At 39.5% G+C, this 17,176-nt stretch overlaps 1 protein-coding gene across 2 annotated transcripts in view; it reads right to left on the reverse strand.

Annotated features, from left to right (window-relative positions):
- Window positions 1-12,604: 12,604 nt before the first annotated feature.
- ATP6V0D2 (ATPase H+ transporting V0 subunit d2) overlaps window positions 12,605-17,176 on the reverse strand; it is a 46,660-nt gene continuing 42,088 nt past the window's right edge. The window contains exons 6-8 of one of the 2 annotated variants that reach the window (XM_036829802.1): window positions 16,280-16,456; window positions 15,002-15,079; window positions 12,605-13,378 (exon numbers count right to left, since the gene is read on the reverse strand). In XM_036829802.1, the coding sequence (XP_036685697.1) occupies window positions 13,217-13,378; window positions 15,002-15,079; window positions 16,280-16,456 (417 nt within the window). In that variant the 3' untranslated portion in view covers window positions 12,605-13,216. The remainder of the gene's footprint in view (window positions 13,379-15,001; window positions 15,080-16,279; window positions 16,457-17,176) is intronic. The other variant, XM_036829803.1, reaches the window with a different exon arrangement.

A 17,176-nucleotide genomic window follows, 5' to 3' on the forward strand; every position in this document is an offset into this window, starting at 1 on the left:
GAATAAACCTCCCTAAGGAGGCAAAAGACCTGTACTCTGAATACTATAAGACACTGATGAAAGAAATTGAAGATAACACAAAGAGATGGAAAGATATACCATGTTCTTGGATTAGAAGAATCAATATTTTAAAAATAACAATACTACCCAAGGCAATCTACAGATTCAATGCAACCCCTATCAAAATACCAATGGTATTTTCACAGAACTAGAAAAAATAATTTTAAAATTTGTATGGGAACACAAAAGACCCTGAAAAACCAAACCAACCTTGAGAAAGAAGAATGGAGCTGCAGAAATCATGCTCCCTGACTTCAGACTATACTACAAGGCTACAGTAATCAAAACAGTATGGTACTGACACAAAAACAGACACATAGATCAATGGAACAGAATAGAGAGCTCAGAAATAAACCCACACACTTATGGTCAATTAATCTATGACAAAGGAGGCAAGATTATACAATGGAGAAAAGACAGCCTCTTCAACAAGTGGAGCTGGGAAAACTGGACAGCTACATATAAAAGAATGAAATTAAAATATTCTTTAACACCATGTACAAAAAAAAAAACCTCAAAATGGATTAAAGATCTACTTGTAAGAACAAATACTATAAAACTCCCAAAGGAAAACATAGGTAGAACACTCTGACATAAATTTCAGCAATATTTTCTTGGATCTGTCTCCTAGAGTAATGGATATAAAAACAAAAATAAACAATTGACCTAATTAAACTTAAAAGCTTTTGCACAGCAAAGGAAACCATCAACAAAACAAAAAGACAAGCTACAGACTGGGAGAAAATATTTGCAATGATGCTACCGACAAGGGATTGATCTCCAAAATATACAGATAGCTCATACAGCTCAATATCAAAAAAGGCAAACAATACAATCAAAAAATGGGCAGACGATCTAAAGAGACATTTCTCCAAAAAAGACATATAGTTGGCCAAAAAGCACATGAAAATATACTCAACATCACTAATTATTAGAAAAATGCAAATCAAAACTGCAATGAGTTATCACCTCACACTGGTCAGAACGGCCATCATTAAAGAGTCTACAAATAACAAATGCTGGCGAGGGTGTGGAGAAAAGGGAACCCTCCTACACTGTTGGTGGGAATGTAAATTGGTACTACCACTATGGAGAACAGTATGGAAGTTCCTTAAAAAGCTAAAAATAGAGCTACCATATGATTCAGCAATCCTGTTCCTGGGCGTGTATCTGGAGAAAACCATAATTCAAAAAGATACATGCACCACAATGTTCAATGCAGCACTATTTACAACAGTCAAGACATGGAAGCAACCTAAATGTCCATCAACAGAGGAATGGATAAAGAAGATGTGGTACATATACACAATGGAATATTACCCAGCCATAAGAAAGAATGAAATGATGTCATTTGCAGCAACGTGGATGGACCTAGAGATGATCATACTAAGTGAAGTCAACAGATAAAGACAAATATCGTATGATATCACTTATATATGGAATCTAAAAAAAAACAATGTTACATATGAACTTATTTACAAAACAGAAATAGACTCACAGACAAAAAACAAGCTTATGGTTACAAAAAGGGAAGGCGGGAGGAGGGATAAATTAAGAGTTTGAGGTTAACATATACATACTACTACATATAAAATAGATAACCAACAAGGACCTACTGTATAGCACAGGAAACTATATTCAGTATTTTGTAATAACCTATAAGGGAAAAGAAACTGAAAAAAATAGATATATATGTATGTATAACGGAATCATTTTGCTGTACACCTGAAACTAACACAATATTGTAAATCAACTATACTCCAATAAAAAATTGTTTGTTTTGAAAAAAAAAACCCACTCCCACATAGTATCAAAGCAAATAATGCTCTTTGAGGTATCCTTGTCTTAAAATAGTTCTCCATAACGGTGAAGTAAGTTCCGGAGAAAGGACTTCAGACAAATGGTCAGAAAAGCAACTAAATAATGAACAGGATGTGCAAAATATCTTCATCTTGATTACTTTCCTTCAACTAGGACTGTATTTCATGTCTTCCTAAGTTTCACTAAGTTCAAGTATTAGGACTGTTGAACTGGTTTATTTGGGGAGTGTCTCTTTTGGAATGACGCATTTGAGAAACATTGGCAGATCAGATTTATTGTTTAAGCACCTAGGAGGAGCGGGTGTCATTGAGGAAACACAATGCTATTCCTCAGTGAGTGCATTTTCAGCATTCCTCACCTCGAAAAAGAATTGCATAAGGACAGAGGTTTCATGAGGTTTCATAAGGTTTCATGAGATCATGCGGCTTTTAGTCTGTGTTTGGGCATCATTTACCTAACTTACACCTGAAGAAGACTGCTGTGGAACAGCCCTCCTTCTCTCCCCAAAGGTTCCACATTTAAGGAAAGAAAATTGTTTGTTTGGAACAGATGCCTAAATACCACCTAATATCAGGAAACTATACTAAGAGTATGTAATAAATGTGAACCCTCCAAAACAATTATTTCCAAAATCTCAGCTACTCCTTTAGTTGAAAGTAGCCTTCTCCGAGTGTCTTTCTGTTCTTGATGGGATGAATGGGGTGTGGCTTGGTGCCTGGTGCACAGAGAGACACTCAGTAACGTTTCAGTCATGTCGGGACTTTGCAATTAACCTTAAATTCCACCTGCAGTTGTTTGAGATAATTTCCATTCCTCTCCTTTTTCTAAATATCATTCATCTTTTTCCCTCCTAATATACCCATTAATTTTCATCACTAAAGTGGAATATTCTATGCTTTTGCTGTTATCTTTGAAGGAGAGAGATAACATAATTAGTTGAATAAACACACAGTGCATGGCAGAGTAAACCTCGTTTGATAATTCAGTCTAATTGTTTTCTCTTTTAATATGCTGCATAAATGAGGGAAATAACCAGTTCTTTATGTATTGTAAACCCCTGTGAGTTTCAAGTTAGATGTTAAGGGTTTGAGTAGGCAGGCAAATTGGACTGAGAGTAATTACCCACATTTACCTCAGTGTTCAGGGAACACCAGGGAGCAATTTTGGTTAATTTCCCTGTTCCTCTGGTTTGTCCTTCGTGGACACCTGTGTTTGTAAGCCACAGGAGGTAGGCTCCATTTAGTTAAGTATTTCTGTGATTGAACTGGATTGGTTTCTGCTGTGGTTGCGCCAAATGTGACTGCAGGCAAAGATGGCAATCTGGCTGCTCTGGCTCTCAGCGCATGCTGTGCTTGGTACGGGTTCTGGCTGCTCTGGCTCTCAGTGCATGCTGTGCTTGGTGTGGATCCTGGGTCAGTTTTTCCCCTTTTGTTGCAAGGGTCAGGGGTGGATACTGATGCAATACCTGCCCCGCATATGGGTTTATTCATCAACAAATATGTGTTAGATGCCTGCTATGTACTGAAGATCTCACTTTGGTCCAGAGGAACCAGCAGGGTCACCACCTTCGAGTGTGTTTCTGTTTTCACTGATTGAGGAGGTGACAGTCTTTCAGACTCAGTTGTTTTGGCTTTTCTATCTTCCTGGGCACTGAAAATATCTGTGCCCCAAAGGAAATTTATGGATCCCTGGCCTAGTTATATTGTGGCTTTTCCTACTATTCAATTAAGTACACAAGGAGGACATTAGACTAAGATGGTCCTAATACCTTAGCAGCCTTTGTAAGCAAACCAAAATTTAGATGTGTAAATGCCTCATGGTTAAGAAATGAAAACCTTAGGGCAATGCATCACAAACAGCCAAATAAGCCTTCCCAAACAAGGCAGACACATAAGCTATAGCCATTCGAATAATTTCCTTCCTTTGCGTCAGCCTTTTCTCTATAAGTCTTTCTCCTTAGCTGCTGTCAGTGGAGCATGCCTAATTACTTCCAGTTTGGAGCTGCCCAAGTGAAATCGATTTTGCTTAAATAAACTCTTAAAATTTTTAATATGGCTCAGTTCGTCTTTTAGCAGTTCTTGCTTCGAATCTATGAATTTTGCAGGTGGAAGAATTCATTCATTCATTCATTAAACAAATATCTATTAAGGTCTGCCATATGCCAGCCTCTGTGCCAAATACTGAGTATAGAGCAGTGATCAAAAAAATAAATATCCTGGGCTTCCCTGGTGGCGCAGTGGTTGAGAATCTGCCTGCTAATGCAGGGGACACGGGTTCGAGCCCTGGTCCGGGAAGATCCCACATGCCGCGGAGCAACTAGGCCCGTGAGCCACAACTACTGAGCCTGCGCGTCTGGAGCCTGTGCTCCGCAACAAGAGAGGCCGCGATAGTGAGAGGCCCGCGCATCGCGATGAAGAGTGGCCCCCGCTCGCCGCAACTAGAGAAAGCCCTCACACAGAAACGAAGACCCAACACAGCCAATAAATAAATAAATAAATAAAATAATAAATAAAAATTAAAAATAATTAAATAAATAAATATCCTGCTCTCACAGAGCACAGTTGGGTGGGGGGGGGACCAACATTACAAAACAAACAAATACATTTATGGTTACAAATTGTGGTAAGGTTTAAAGGTAATGAACAGGGTGTTTTCAGAGGGACAATACAAGGTACCTCCTTAAGATTGAAAGAAGTCTTTGAGAAGCTGAATATACATGATGGTTGTGTACTGGTGGTTTTCACAATTCCAAAGATATGAAAGGTGCCCACTGGAGCTGGGCAACATGGAAAAATATGATGCTAAAACCTGAAGGAAAGGAGCAAGCCATGTGAGAATCCAGTGGAAAAAGATTCTATGTAGAGAGAAGAACATGGTAACCCCCAAATGAGGACAAGTTCAGGGTATTGGAAATCTGAAAGAAGGCCAGTGAGCATGGGATAGTGGACAGAAGGAAGTCAATGGGAGAAGAGAATGGTAAAGCAGCAAACGCCTGACCATTCTGGGCCTTGTAGGTCGTAGTAAAGTTTTGATTTTATTTCAAGTGCAATGAGAAACAATGGAAGAGTTTTTTGTTTGTTTGTTTGTTTGTTTTTTAAAAAGGGTGATAAGGTCTTAGGTCTCTCTGTTGTAGTGGGGATAATGACAGACTAGAGACAGTTAGAGGTTTATGGACCTAATCTATACAAAAGATGACGAGGGATTAGATTTAGGTGGTGGATTAAAGAAATATTTTTCTTAGTAGAATTGGGAGAATTTACTTACGGGCTGTATATGATGGGCGAGGGAGATTAAGATGTCATGATATAACTTAATTATTAACATTTTTATTTATTTTCTTTAATTTTTTGGCTGCGTTGGGTCTTAGTTGAGGCAGGCAGGATCTTCCGTTGTGGCACAGGCTCTTCATTGCAGCATGTGGGCTTCTCTCTAGTTGTGGTGCGTGGGCTCCTGAGTGCATGGGCTTTGTAGTTTGCAGTATGCAGGCTCTCTCTTTGAGGCACGTGAGCTCAGTAGTTGTGGCACTTGTGCTTAGTTGCCCCGTGACATGTGGGATCTTAGTTCCCTGACCAGGGATCGAACCCGTGTCCCCTGCATTGGAAGGCAGATTCTTTACAGCTGGACCACCAGAGAAGTCACAATTATTAACATTTTAAATTTAAAACCTTAATAAACCAAAGCTTTCATAACTAGCATTCCAAATAATTTTACGTATTTGGCACTTAGTGTTGAACGATGGCAAAATTATTTCCAAAATTACCCTGGGCATGATATGGCCTGGTACTCAGTAAAGGCTCAGTGCTTAAACGATTAAATGATTAGATAAAATAGGTAGTGTTTCTACTATTCTAATAATTTATAAAAGTAAATAAACAAATTTTTAAAAAATGCTTCCTCTTTTCTCAAATATTAGTAGAATAACAAAAATTATAATTTCAAACGTTTATGTGAAATGCCTTGGCAGGTCAGTTGCTGTCAAATCCAGAACATTTGTTGCTATTGGACTAGAGGAACAGTTTCCGCTAGGCTGGGTAGCTGGTGCAATGTGACCCAGGGCTGCTGCTGGTCACCTCTGACCCCACATGGGGAAGAGAGAGAAACAATTTTTAATGAAGTCTTTGAAGCCCTGGGTCCAGTTCCATGAGCTCTTCAAATTCCCAAAGGCATGAGATGGTAAGTTTCCTTTTTGTATTTTAAGCTAGTTTGACAGGATTTCTGTCATTTTTCACAGAACATATTTGGACCAAACAGGAACCTCAGTCTTAAACTGGAGGCTGTAACTTAAAGAGAAAATAAAAAATGAAACCACCATGAAGAAATACATATATATTTATATTAAAAATATATTTATAAGATGGAAGAGACAGGACACTTGAGACCTAGTTTTGGCTCCTCTACTCTTAGCTCTTCTGACTACAGTTTCCTTACCTGGAAAACTAGTGTCCATTCTAGTTCAGTTGACTATACTTATAGGTCAGTAATTATTTTCAACCAACCTGCAGAGTTTTCACCTACTTTACTTGCAAAAACCCCAGTAGCATTATTTAATGTATTTGATGGATATGAACATCAATAGTTTTAAGTAGGGTTAGATGCTTTAGCCTATAATGAGAGCAAACTGACTGTGACCCCTGTCCCTCCGTCATCTCCACGATTGCCTTGACTGAACTTGCTGGCCAAGAGGGGAGCCCTTTCCACCACAGCACCAGTTTCCATCCCAAAGTTACTTGCTCAGCTGAACAAGATGCCCTTCTAAGAGATGAGAGGTGTACATGAGTATCTATATTTTATTCATCTAATTAAAATCCTTTCCCATCTATTACTTTCTAACCTGTCATTTTCATTCCTCAGCCTATGCAATGGAGGTTTCTAATCTGAGTTTATAGACTTCTAGGTTGCTCATGAGTGAATTTTACAGGATCCATAGTCTTTTCATATACTATGCAAATTTTTAGGTGAATGTGTAATGTCTATTATTCTAATGGAAGGTATCCACAGTGTTCATCAGATTCTTAAAGGGTTATTTGAACCCAAATGATTAAAGCCACTGTTAACAACTCATGTTAAATTCAGTGGCTCAGATAATCCTGGTGTTTCACAGAATTACCTCCAGCACAGGGAACAGCTGAACTGTGAACTGCTAATTCCTTATGATATGATTTATGTTTATTTATTTGTATGTGTGGATCTTGCATGACTTTCCTCTGATCTTTCTACTGAAAAGCCTTTCAGGCTCTGAAAGATTTATTCAATATAAACCACTTATCACACCACCAGGGTGAATCCTTGCACACAACAATGTGATCTGGACCCTGGGAGCTGGAATTGATGGTCACCCACCCTTCCATGCCTCCACACATCTTAAGAAATATATTATTTTTTAATAGATCTTTATTGGAGTATAATTGCTTCACAATACTGTGTTAGTTTCTGTTGTACACCAAAGTGAATCAGCCATATGCATACATATGTCCCCATATCCCCTTCCTCTTGAGCCTCCTTCCCATCCTCCCTATCCCACCCCTCTAGGTGGTCACAAAGCACCGAGCTGATCTCCCTGTGCTATGCTGCTGCTTCCCACTAGCTAACTATTTTACATTCAGTAGTGTATATGTCGATGCTACTCTCACTTCGCCCTAGCTTCCCCCTGCCACCCCTTGTCTTCAAGTCCATTCTCTATGTCTATGTCTTTATTCCTGCCCTGCAACTAGGTTCATCAGTACCATTTTTTAAAATATCTAATCATGAAGATCACTAAAATATTAGCCATACATTTCCTTTTAATTTTCACTTACATTTGGAATCTAAAGAAAAAAAAAGTCAATCTCATTAGAAGCAGAGAGTAGAAAGTGATTACCAAGTGCAGGGAGTGGTACAAATAGGGAGAGGTTGGTAAAAAGATACAAACCGTCAGCTGTAAGATGAATAAGGTCTTAGAATCTAATGCATTACATGGTGGATATAGTTGATAACACTGTATTGTATAACTGAAGTTTGCTAAGAGAGTAAAACTTAAATGTTCTCGCACACACAAGAAAAATGGTGTTAACCTGATGGGGGAGAATCCTTTCACAATGTCTATGTCTATGTATGTCAAATCATCATATTGTACACTTTAAATATCTTATAATTTTATTTGTTATTTATACCTAAAGGAAGCTGAAAAAATAAAAATTCCTGATGTTGCAGAAATAAACTGTAATATATTACTATTTCACTCATATTTAAATAAAAACCAGAAAATTAAAAATAAAGCCCAAACTGAAACAAAGCAAAAATTTTAAAATGGTGAACATCTTACACAATGAAATATGCATCTCAGCATTAAGAGTTAAACAGAGAATGAACTGCTTTAATTTAAAAAAATCCTACAAAAGAAGAATGTATAAACGATTTAAAATCTAAAACTGCTGTTTGTTCAAAAAACGACAAATGTTATAATGGTGTCACCTCTGAAGAGCTAGATTCAGTGTCAGTGAACCTATTGCTGCCAAATCTTATTGGAAAACAAGATGCCACATTGTCACCTGGAGTTGCCTTTTCATATCTGGCCCTGAGGATGTCATTTCTGTCTCCGAATGGCATAGAGGTAGTCCCTCCAGGCCAGAGTCAAGACTCATTTGTAAGTGATATGTGCAGAAAACCACACCTGCCCTGACCACCTGCAAAGATGGCTGGAGAGTGGATGACTTAGGCAGGCCTTAGAAAGGACTTCAGAGAGGCCACAAAACCCTGTAGGACACATGCAATGGATGACCGCTGAGCACCATTGTTCCATTTGTACTACTGCATGAAAGTATCCCAAACTCAGTGGTTCAAAACAACTCTTTTATCAAGCTCAAGGATTCCATGGGTCAGTAATTAAGAAGGACTTGTCTAGATAGTTCTCACCTGGGATTTCTCATGCAGTTGTGGTCAGGTATTGGGCTTGGGCTTTAGTATCTGAAGGATTGACTGGGCCAGACATGGCTGCTAGTTGATACTATTGGTTGGAGCTCTCCTGGGACTGTCATATTTGTCTATACCTGGCCTCTCCATGTGGTTTGAGTGTCTAAACTTGGCCTCTCTATGTGGCTTGGCTTCCTCACAGAATGGGAGCCTCAGGGAAGCTGGACTACTTACGTTGTAGCTCAGGACTCCAAAATCCAGTAAGCAAAGGAAACTGCATTGCCTTGGAAGTCATACAGCACTGCTTTTCTGGATTTGGTTGGTTGTGAGTTAAGTCACTAAGGCCAGTTCACATTCAAGGAGGAGGGACAAAGACCCCATCTCTTGGTGGGGGAGTTTTAAAGAATGTGTAGACGTGTAAAGCCACTGCAACCAGTCTCAATGATAGCCCTCTCTATTGATTGGGAGCCTAGTTCTTGCTACCTGAAATGGAGACCTAATACTTTCTTATTTCTTTATTTAGTTATTTATTTTAAAAACTTGTTTCCAACTTTGTCAATAAAGGAGCCACACTGGCTGGAATGTTAACAAAATTCCCAGGGATATCAGAAGTCTGCAGAGAGCTACTGATATACTTTTACAGCCTGTCAATGATCCTAGTCTTTAAATGACATTTTGTGGATCTGGTCAGAGTGATAATTCTCTGGGGACAATTCCTTTCTAATACATTGATTGACACTAGTTTCAATGTGCATCTTCTTAACGTATCTCTTTTCTTTCCAAAGAGAATTCCAACTTGACCAGCTGGATTTCAATTAGTGATCAAGCTGGTGGTGGAAGCAGAAAATTGCAGCACAAAGTGACTGAGGAGAAAGTGGGAGGAGGGTGGAAAAGTAATTGATGGGAGGCTAGATAGAATAATGAAGATGTAAAAGAGGAAAAACAGGATGGGAAATTGCTCAGGGCAGGTGGTTTGGCCTTTATGATAGTTTCTGCATCCTATTTTCATATTTATAAAGCTTATAGATTTTGTGACTATGCAGCAATCCAAAATGTCATCAAAACTCCTAACATCAGCTCTTGTGAGACATAAGGGATGAAATCACTAAGAATGATATGGTCTGCGGAACCAGCACCTCAGGATGAGTAAGGGAGCAAACTGCAGAGCCCATGTCTGCACTGGCCTAGGCCTGGGGTTTCAAGAGGGTATTTGGGTCCATTAACAGCAGATTCAGGCAAACTAAAAGAGAGAAACTCAACACTACTACAGCCAACGCTTTCCTCCCCAAGTTCCCCACTACATCCGCTGGTGTGAGTACCAGTGAAATTTTTAATTTGCACCATTTAGCAAGATGTGGACTTCGCAGGAATGAAGCCCCTTCTCTTGTTTACCTAGGAACGATGGGCAGGAGAGGAATATTATCTTGTCAGAGTTATTTTTAGGGATTTTGAATGACCTATCAATGATGTATGAAATTTCATATTTTTAATGAGGACTTCATGGGGCAAAGGAGAGGAAGGAAATATAACAAATGAGAGAATTTCATCAGGACATTGAGGATATGTCGGTCTCTGATTTTCTATGAAATTTTATTTCACGTTGATACACTGTTCTGATTTTGACATGGAATAAGATATCAATATTAATTTTGTACTTATTATTCTTATCTATCAAAATATTAATAAAGTTAGGAATTGGTTAATTTAAAAAAAAAAGAATGATATGGTCTGATAATGTCACATATATTCCTCAGCAATTCTATTCCCCACATATTAGTATTAATGCCTCCATTTGTGGAAGGGAAGAGAAAATGACCCAAAATGACTGAAATGAATCAAACAATAAGGAGAATTTTGTCTGCTGCTGAAACTAAGACAAAACAAGGTGAAACTGCAGTCGTATCCTTCTCATATAGCTACGTCTTACCTGTGAGATCTGACATTGACAGCATTTTTCAAGTGGTAGGCTAAAAGTTACTACTAATGAAACCCCTCAAATCTGATCATCACCAAGTCTTTCTTCACTCCAAAGATGTATTTCCCTTTCTCAATGTCTTATTACATTGCTGCCATGCCAATGGTTAACTCAACTCCTCCACTATCCAGCAAGTTAGGCTTAGTCCAAACTCACCCAGATTCAAAATGGTCATTTCCACTTACTCTCAGCGTTCCTAAAGCATTGCAACAAATAAAAGGACGGCATTTTTTTTTCTCAGATATTCGCCAAATATCCTGAGAACTGCAATTGCTAATTTTGAATCCCCTAGCACAGCAAATTCTCCCGACTGCAAAACTTTCTTAGAGATTTAACGGGTTCCTGCCCACGGAGAGACTGATAAAGTACTTTCGAACCTTTGAGAATGAAGCTAAAGGGAGCTGGGTGAAGGGGAGGGCGTGGCCGGAAGTCGGCACCAGCGCACAGGCAGGATTGGCTGCAGACTGACAGCAATTTTGGGTATAGAATTCACTGGAATACAATGTTCCAAGACCAACTGCAGAAAATTATACAGGTGGAAATAGGACAGATTGATGAAATACTGCTGGGAGGAGGGTGGGAAAGGGATGGTAAGGAGCCTCAACTTCGATCACTTAGAAAAAGAAATACATTTTTGTCTCATTGTTTTCTATGTTGCTTTATGTACCTGATTTGTTGGCCTCGTTTTCTAGCATATGTAATGTTTTTCAAATGTCCATATTCTCCAGTGTGGACCAGTTGCCTGAGGTAAGACAGAGAAGTCAGATCTCAGCAACACTTAAAAGCTGTAAGTTCAAGGCAAGTTCTTCAAATTGCAGAGCGTGTATCCCCTTCTCTAATAGGGGCACATTCTACAGTATTTGCCTCATGAGGTTATAGGAAATTCGTCTCTATTCACACAATGGTTAGACTTGGTGGCTAGGGAAAGGGTTTGGGGGATTGGCAGCTTCATTACGTATATGGAGGGAACAAGAGAAGTATCATCAGCCTGTGGCCTTGTGGCACATGAAGAGCCCCCACGCATGTCATGCAGAGGTGGGTGGGAAGGGCTTAGTCTGAGAATCAACTTTCTCTAAGCTGCCTCTTTCCTGTCAACATCTTTGCTCTCAGCCCTTAAAGAAGCCCAGGATTTTACCCCCATACTCACCCACCCCCACTGTAGACACCATGGGTGAAAATGTAAAATGTAGATGTCTCCCGGCATCCAGGCCTCAGAGTGGAAGACAGCAGCTGCATGCAGGGGCAGGAACAAGTTAGGGAGGATGCTTTCCAGACCAGAGGCTGTACATGGGAAGCAGGCTCCCTGGGTCCAGCTGATGGATCTGCACCGGAGCCCTGCGCCAGCTGTGGCCTCCCCGCCATCAGAACTGGGGTGTGGCCTAGGCTTCTCGCACAGCTGAGAGGCTAGGCACTTGGCTTTCTGGCGGTATGAGCCGCTGTTTTTCCTTATGCTTAAACATTCTTATCACTAAAATTATGAAAATGTTCTACAAAAAAATTTCTGAAATTTTTCAGAAAAATTGATTTACTTCTTGGTCTTTGTGCCTCATTCTAGTTACCAGTATATGTATATTCTCTGTAAATATTCTCACTTGAAGAACTTTCAAATATGTATATATGTTTAATTTTTAAACTATAGCAAATACAGATTTTTCTCTTTAGGAATTTTTTATTTTTGAAGAAAGCACTAGAGCAGTGTTTGTCACTTTTTCTTTTTCTGGGTTGCTCTCTGCACCAGTTCTACTGAAGTTTTATAGAGAATCCATATCCTGTAAACCGAACCTGTGATTTATGCTTCTGAATGAATAAAATACAACTAATGGAGTTACTTTCTTCTCAGGCAAAGTATGAAGAAACTGCAAGAAAGAGAGGTATACCTTTTATTTAAAGAAAGTTGTGAGAAAATTAGTTGTAAGTGGTAGCCTTAATAACAAATTTAACACTACCTGCATCTATGGAATATGATTTGGAATTATGTAGCTTTCCCAAGCCTACCAGGTCAAAGTGTATTAGAAAAAAATAAGGTATTTTCCACCATATGTGGTCCATGTTGGCTACGTACAGCTTTGGATTTTTGTGGACCTAGGGAAGGGATGGACAGTTAAAAAATAAAGCAGACACTCAGTATTTGGGCCTGTGGAGAATCATGGGAAAGCAAAACACTTTTAAAAGATCTGATTTTTAAAAGAACAAAAATAAGAATAGGAAAAGTACCATAGGGTTAATTAAAATTAATGTCTAAGGCAAGGTGAAGAATGAGACATAAATGTGGAAGCAAGATTTAAGGCTTCTGGAAGAAAAAGAAATGCTTTGTTTCAGGGTTGGCTTGCTGCATTTCCGGTCGGTCTGCAATTCATGAAGTGCAGTGTGGCTTAGTTTTGTGTGATCTAGATAATATAACACGACTCCTATTTCCCTCAGTAACTTCCTCTTAGCATTTATGATTTTCTGCATTTCAGGCCCCTCACCGGGTTATAAGATTGGAATGTAACTGTTAATTTTAGTTCGATGTCTTTGTGAAATGCATTCGGCTATCCACACGACATTTCTCATTTCTTGTTCCTTCAGCTTGGTGTACGCATAAAACACACCATAGTGGAATTGCCGGTTGAATGCCAGCACGTTCATCTGTACCTGGGGAAGGAAAAAAAAAACATGGACCATCAACTCTTCTGGAACATACTACTTTAATGAAATAATATTAAGCTACAGACTGATTTGTGCTTGTGTAGTGCTTATCTGTATTTAAATAGACAATTTCTAAATTGTGTCAAAGAAAGGAAAACAGTAGGAAATTCAGCAAGTCTAAAGGGAGAGCGTCACTCTGCAGAGAAAGGCAGACAACAGTAGTTTAAAAAGTAAGTTTGTAAAATCATAAGACAAGCTCCAAATCTCAGCAGCACTGCTAGCACCAAGATTCCTAGGAGGACTTTGGAGTGTGTGTGTGTGTGTGTGTGTGTGTGTGTGAACTTTGTAGTGATATTTATTTGGCTTCTAGCTAGTAGGCTTGTCTCATGTAGATGAAATATTTTTCCTTGGCCACAATTTTTAAAATTTTAAGGTGGTTTTTAGGCTATTGAACTGCCTTTCAGGGTAATGTCACAGGCCTCTGGAATTTGGACCAGGTGATATTATGAGTTTCCTTAGGATGCTCTGCAGCAACTTGACATACAGTTGAATAGTTTTTTTCTGCAGAAGGCAGATCAGTAAAAGAAAATTTTCAAAAACATTTTTTTAACTGGGGTGCAGTCTGAAATGGAACAATTCCTTTATTCTTTTCCATTTAGAAGAAAGGAGAAGAGGTACTGAGTCCCACATGTAATTCTGAAAACCTCAAGCAAAGCAGTCAGGAAGGGGAGGCCCCTGGCTCTTAGAAACAGGCACACATTTTTCCTGCCAAGGGCAGCTCCTTTAACAGCCATCTTTGCAGCAGAAGGGCAATAGTGTGGAATTTTAAAACATCCCTAATATATGGGAATACTTGCATTGTTTTTACTTCTTTCTAGAGAATCGTTGGAAAATGTCTAGAGTAGGACTTACAGGAAGACCCCCCATACTGCTTTCCCAAGCCAGTCTAATCCTAAAGTGTGGGTGAATTTCAGGGTTCTCTGTTAGTTCCAATCAGACTGACATGGAAGGACCAGTGGTTTTAGGGAAATGAATAAAGTACACTAGAAAAAAGTCTCCAGATTTGGGGGACTTTACCTGGCTACCCTCCCACAAAGTCCTCTTGTTGCACACTTCAGTAGCTCAGGAATTGGCTATAAATGGATCAAGTATTCTTCTGCCTTTTCAGGGAAAGAGAATAATCTAGATGGGATGGATTTCCATGCAAATAATTCCTAAATGTTCTAATTGTGCACAGGAGTGATAAATCCTTCTTGAAAAAGGGATGGATTTGAGTGGGATGCACTTAACAGGGTGTGCCCCCTGGGGACAGTCAATATGTGATCATGAGAACATCCTAGCTTTGTTTCTCTAGATACTTACAGAATGGCTGCCTTACTTCCAGAGCTTTGCTATGTGCACATCTGTCTGGATATGACAATCCCACAAGAAGCCATCATATGTGAACCACAGTGCCTTGACTCTCCAAGGCAGAGATACTAACTAATACACATTCAAACTATGAATGTACATGATCAATTGGCCTGATCAACTGTAAAAAGAAAGCCCAAGTAAAAAAAAGGAAATACTAAGACCCAGAGTATGTGAAAAAGAGCATATAAGCTAGCAGCATTTCCATTTACATCATACCTCACGCTCATAAAATACATCCTCCAATGTCTTTCCCCCACTGCCATCACCTACAGCCTCAAACAAAGGCTTGTATACCTGAAAAACAAAGACAAGAAATTTTTTAAACAAATTTTCACTTTTTATAAATATAAAAACTATATTTTTCCAGCAATATAGAAACTGTGTACCCATCTTAGAAAATCTATCCAGAAGGCCTGGATTTTTTTTGTAGGATCTTTGGCTTCTTGAGGAAATACCAAAAAATCCAAACAACAAGAGTATAGATGGCATTCCATCCTATTGGCTTGTTCAGGCCTACAAGGTAAGAGGCAAAAGCAGTTCTACTTTCAGTGTACACTGAGCTGATTTCCACATTTGATTCTTAGGGCTAGTTAGACACATTATAGAAGCTAAATGAGTGCTTGTGGTTTAATTAGTATGGCTTCATGGGTTCTTTGAGATGACAACTGATTAAAATTCATTATGGAATTTTAAATGAGGAAGGGGTGGAAATTGGGGAGAAACTCAAATTTTAATATTATGCTAAAGAACCTGTTGCAGTGACACAAGAGATGTCACAAATGTTCACGCATTGTTTGCTGGCATATCTTTCCTGGAGGGTTTCGGAAATCCATAGGCAAAGATAAGAGGAGTGTCATTCCAGTTCTGGAAAAGCTACCTGGAGGGTCTGTATGTTACTGTCTGCAGGTCAGAAGGAACGGTACCAGGGGATGAGGTTATAACCTTGAGCTGAGAAGCTTCAGGCTCTCTAAGAGCAGTTGGGTGCTGGAGTGGGAGAGGACAGAGCAGTCCTCTTTCCTTTCCCGAATCCTGGCCACTGAGCAAAGGGAGTGGTATAAACAGTATGTCCATATTTTCCCCTGTCCTTCAAGTAGACAGTCTTTACCTAACACTGTTTGCCCAATGGGCACTTGAAAGGATGGCTGGATCAGGCTCTTTTACATAACTGTGGCATGAGCTCACATTTCCAGAACACTGCACCAGTCCCTTGGGGAACTTGCTTTATCAAGCACTTCAAAAAAAAGGGCTCAAATGACCGTTCCTTGGAGATTTAAACAAGTAGTTGCTTGGCAGGAACCTTAAAAAACACCAATAGCTTGGGTTAGAAACTCAGCGTATTTCTTTGGGAGAGACATTACAGCAAGAGATACTGCTTTCTATCGCACAAACATTATAAATGTTTTAGATAAGAAGTGTAAATGTGATGTGCGGACTTCTAAAATACATGTGATGAAATCACACAAGACTTTTCAGGAACCTGGGATAAACACATACTCCATAATGGTCTGCTACTCTCTTCATTTGCTCGAAGTCCTCTGCTTGGGCCAGCAGGCGCAGTCCCTCGGGATAGAGCTTGCCACAGGTCGGGTAGAGGGTCTCGCGGTCCTCTTTGCTCAACTCGGTGCCAAAGGAGTTAAGAGTGATGATAAAAGCACGTCTGTCTGCCTCAAACTGAATTTGCAAGACATAAAATCAGTAAAACTGAACCATCTATTAAATGCTCTAGACAAATTCATTTCCAAAATGATTTGCTTTCCTTTCCTGATCTATGTCTAATTATAATACAGACATGTGTTATTAATGTTCCCATAATCTCTTCCTGTAACAGAGTAACTCTGCTTGCCAGAGAAGGATCACACAGCAGTGACAACAGCCCAGGAGCCCAGGACCTCCCACTAAACTTCAGTTCCCAGGCTCTCTGTTATTAGTTACTCATGTGTCTCTCTCATGTAGGCCACTAGAGTCTCAAATGTGTCTTCCATAATAATTGGAATAATACCTACTTGCTGGGGTCGATTCAGAGATAGAACAAGGTAATGTAAATAGAAGGGCCTAGCAGAGTGTTTAGCACAAAATGTGCGTGTCATACATGTTAAACATCCCTTTCTGCTTGATGTCAGTAGGATTTTTTACATAATGAAACTGTGCTACTTACCATTTGTTTGTACTTCCCTGGTTTTGTTTTTCTTCTTTAAAGTTCTAGGTTAGATATCAATAAATTTAAGTCTGTAGCTAAGGATTACAGGGCTCGGGACAAGTGATCTTCCTCTCAGGGCCTCAGTTTCCTTATTTGTAAATGGTGGGGTTTGGCTACACGATCTCTCAAGTGGGTCACATGTGCTCCCGGCTTGTCTTCTCTGTGTTGAGCACCACTAGGCACCTGACCTCCCA

The sequence above is a fragment of the Balaenoptera musculus genome, chromosome 17 (assembly GCF_009873245.2).
Source record: "Balaenoptera musculus isolate JJ_BM4_2016_0621 chromosome 17, mBalMus1.pri.v3, whole genome shotgun sequence".
In the NCBI taxonomy this organism is placed as follows: domain Eukaryota; kingdom Metazoa; phylum Chordata; class Mammalia; order Artiodactyla; family Balaenopteridae; genus Balaenoptera; species Balaenoptera musculus.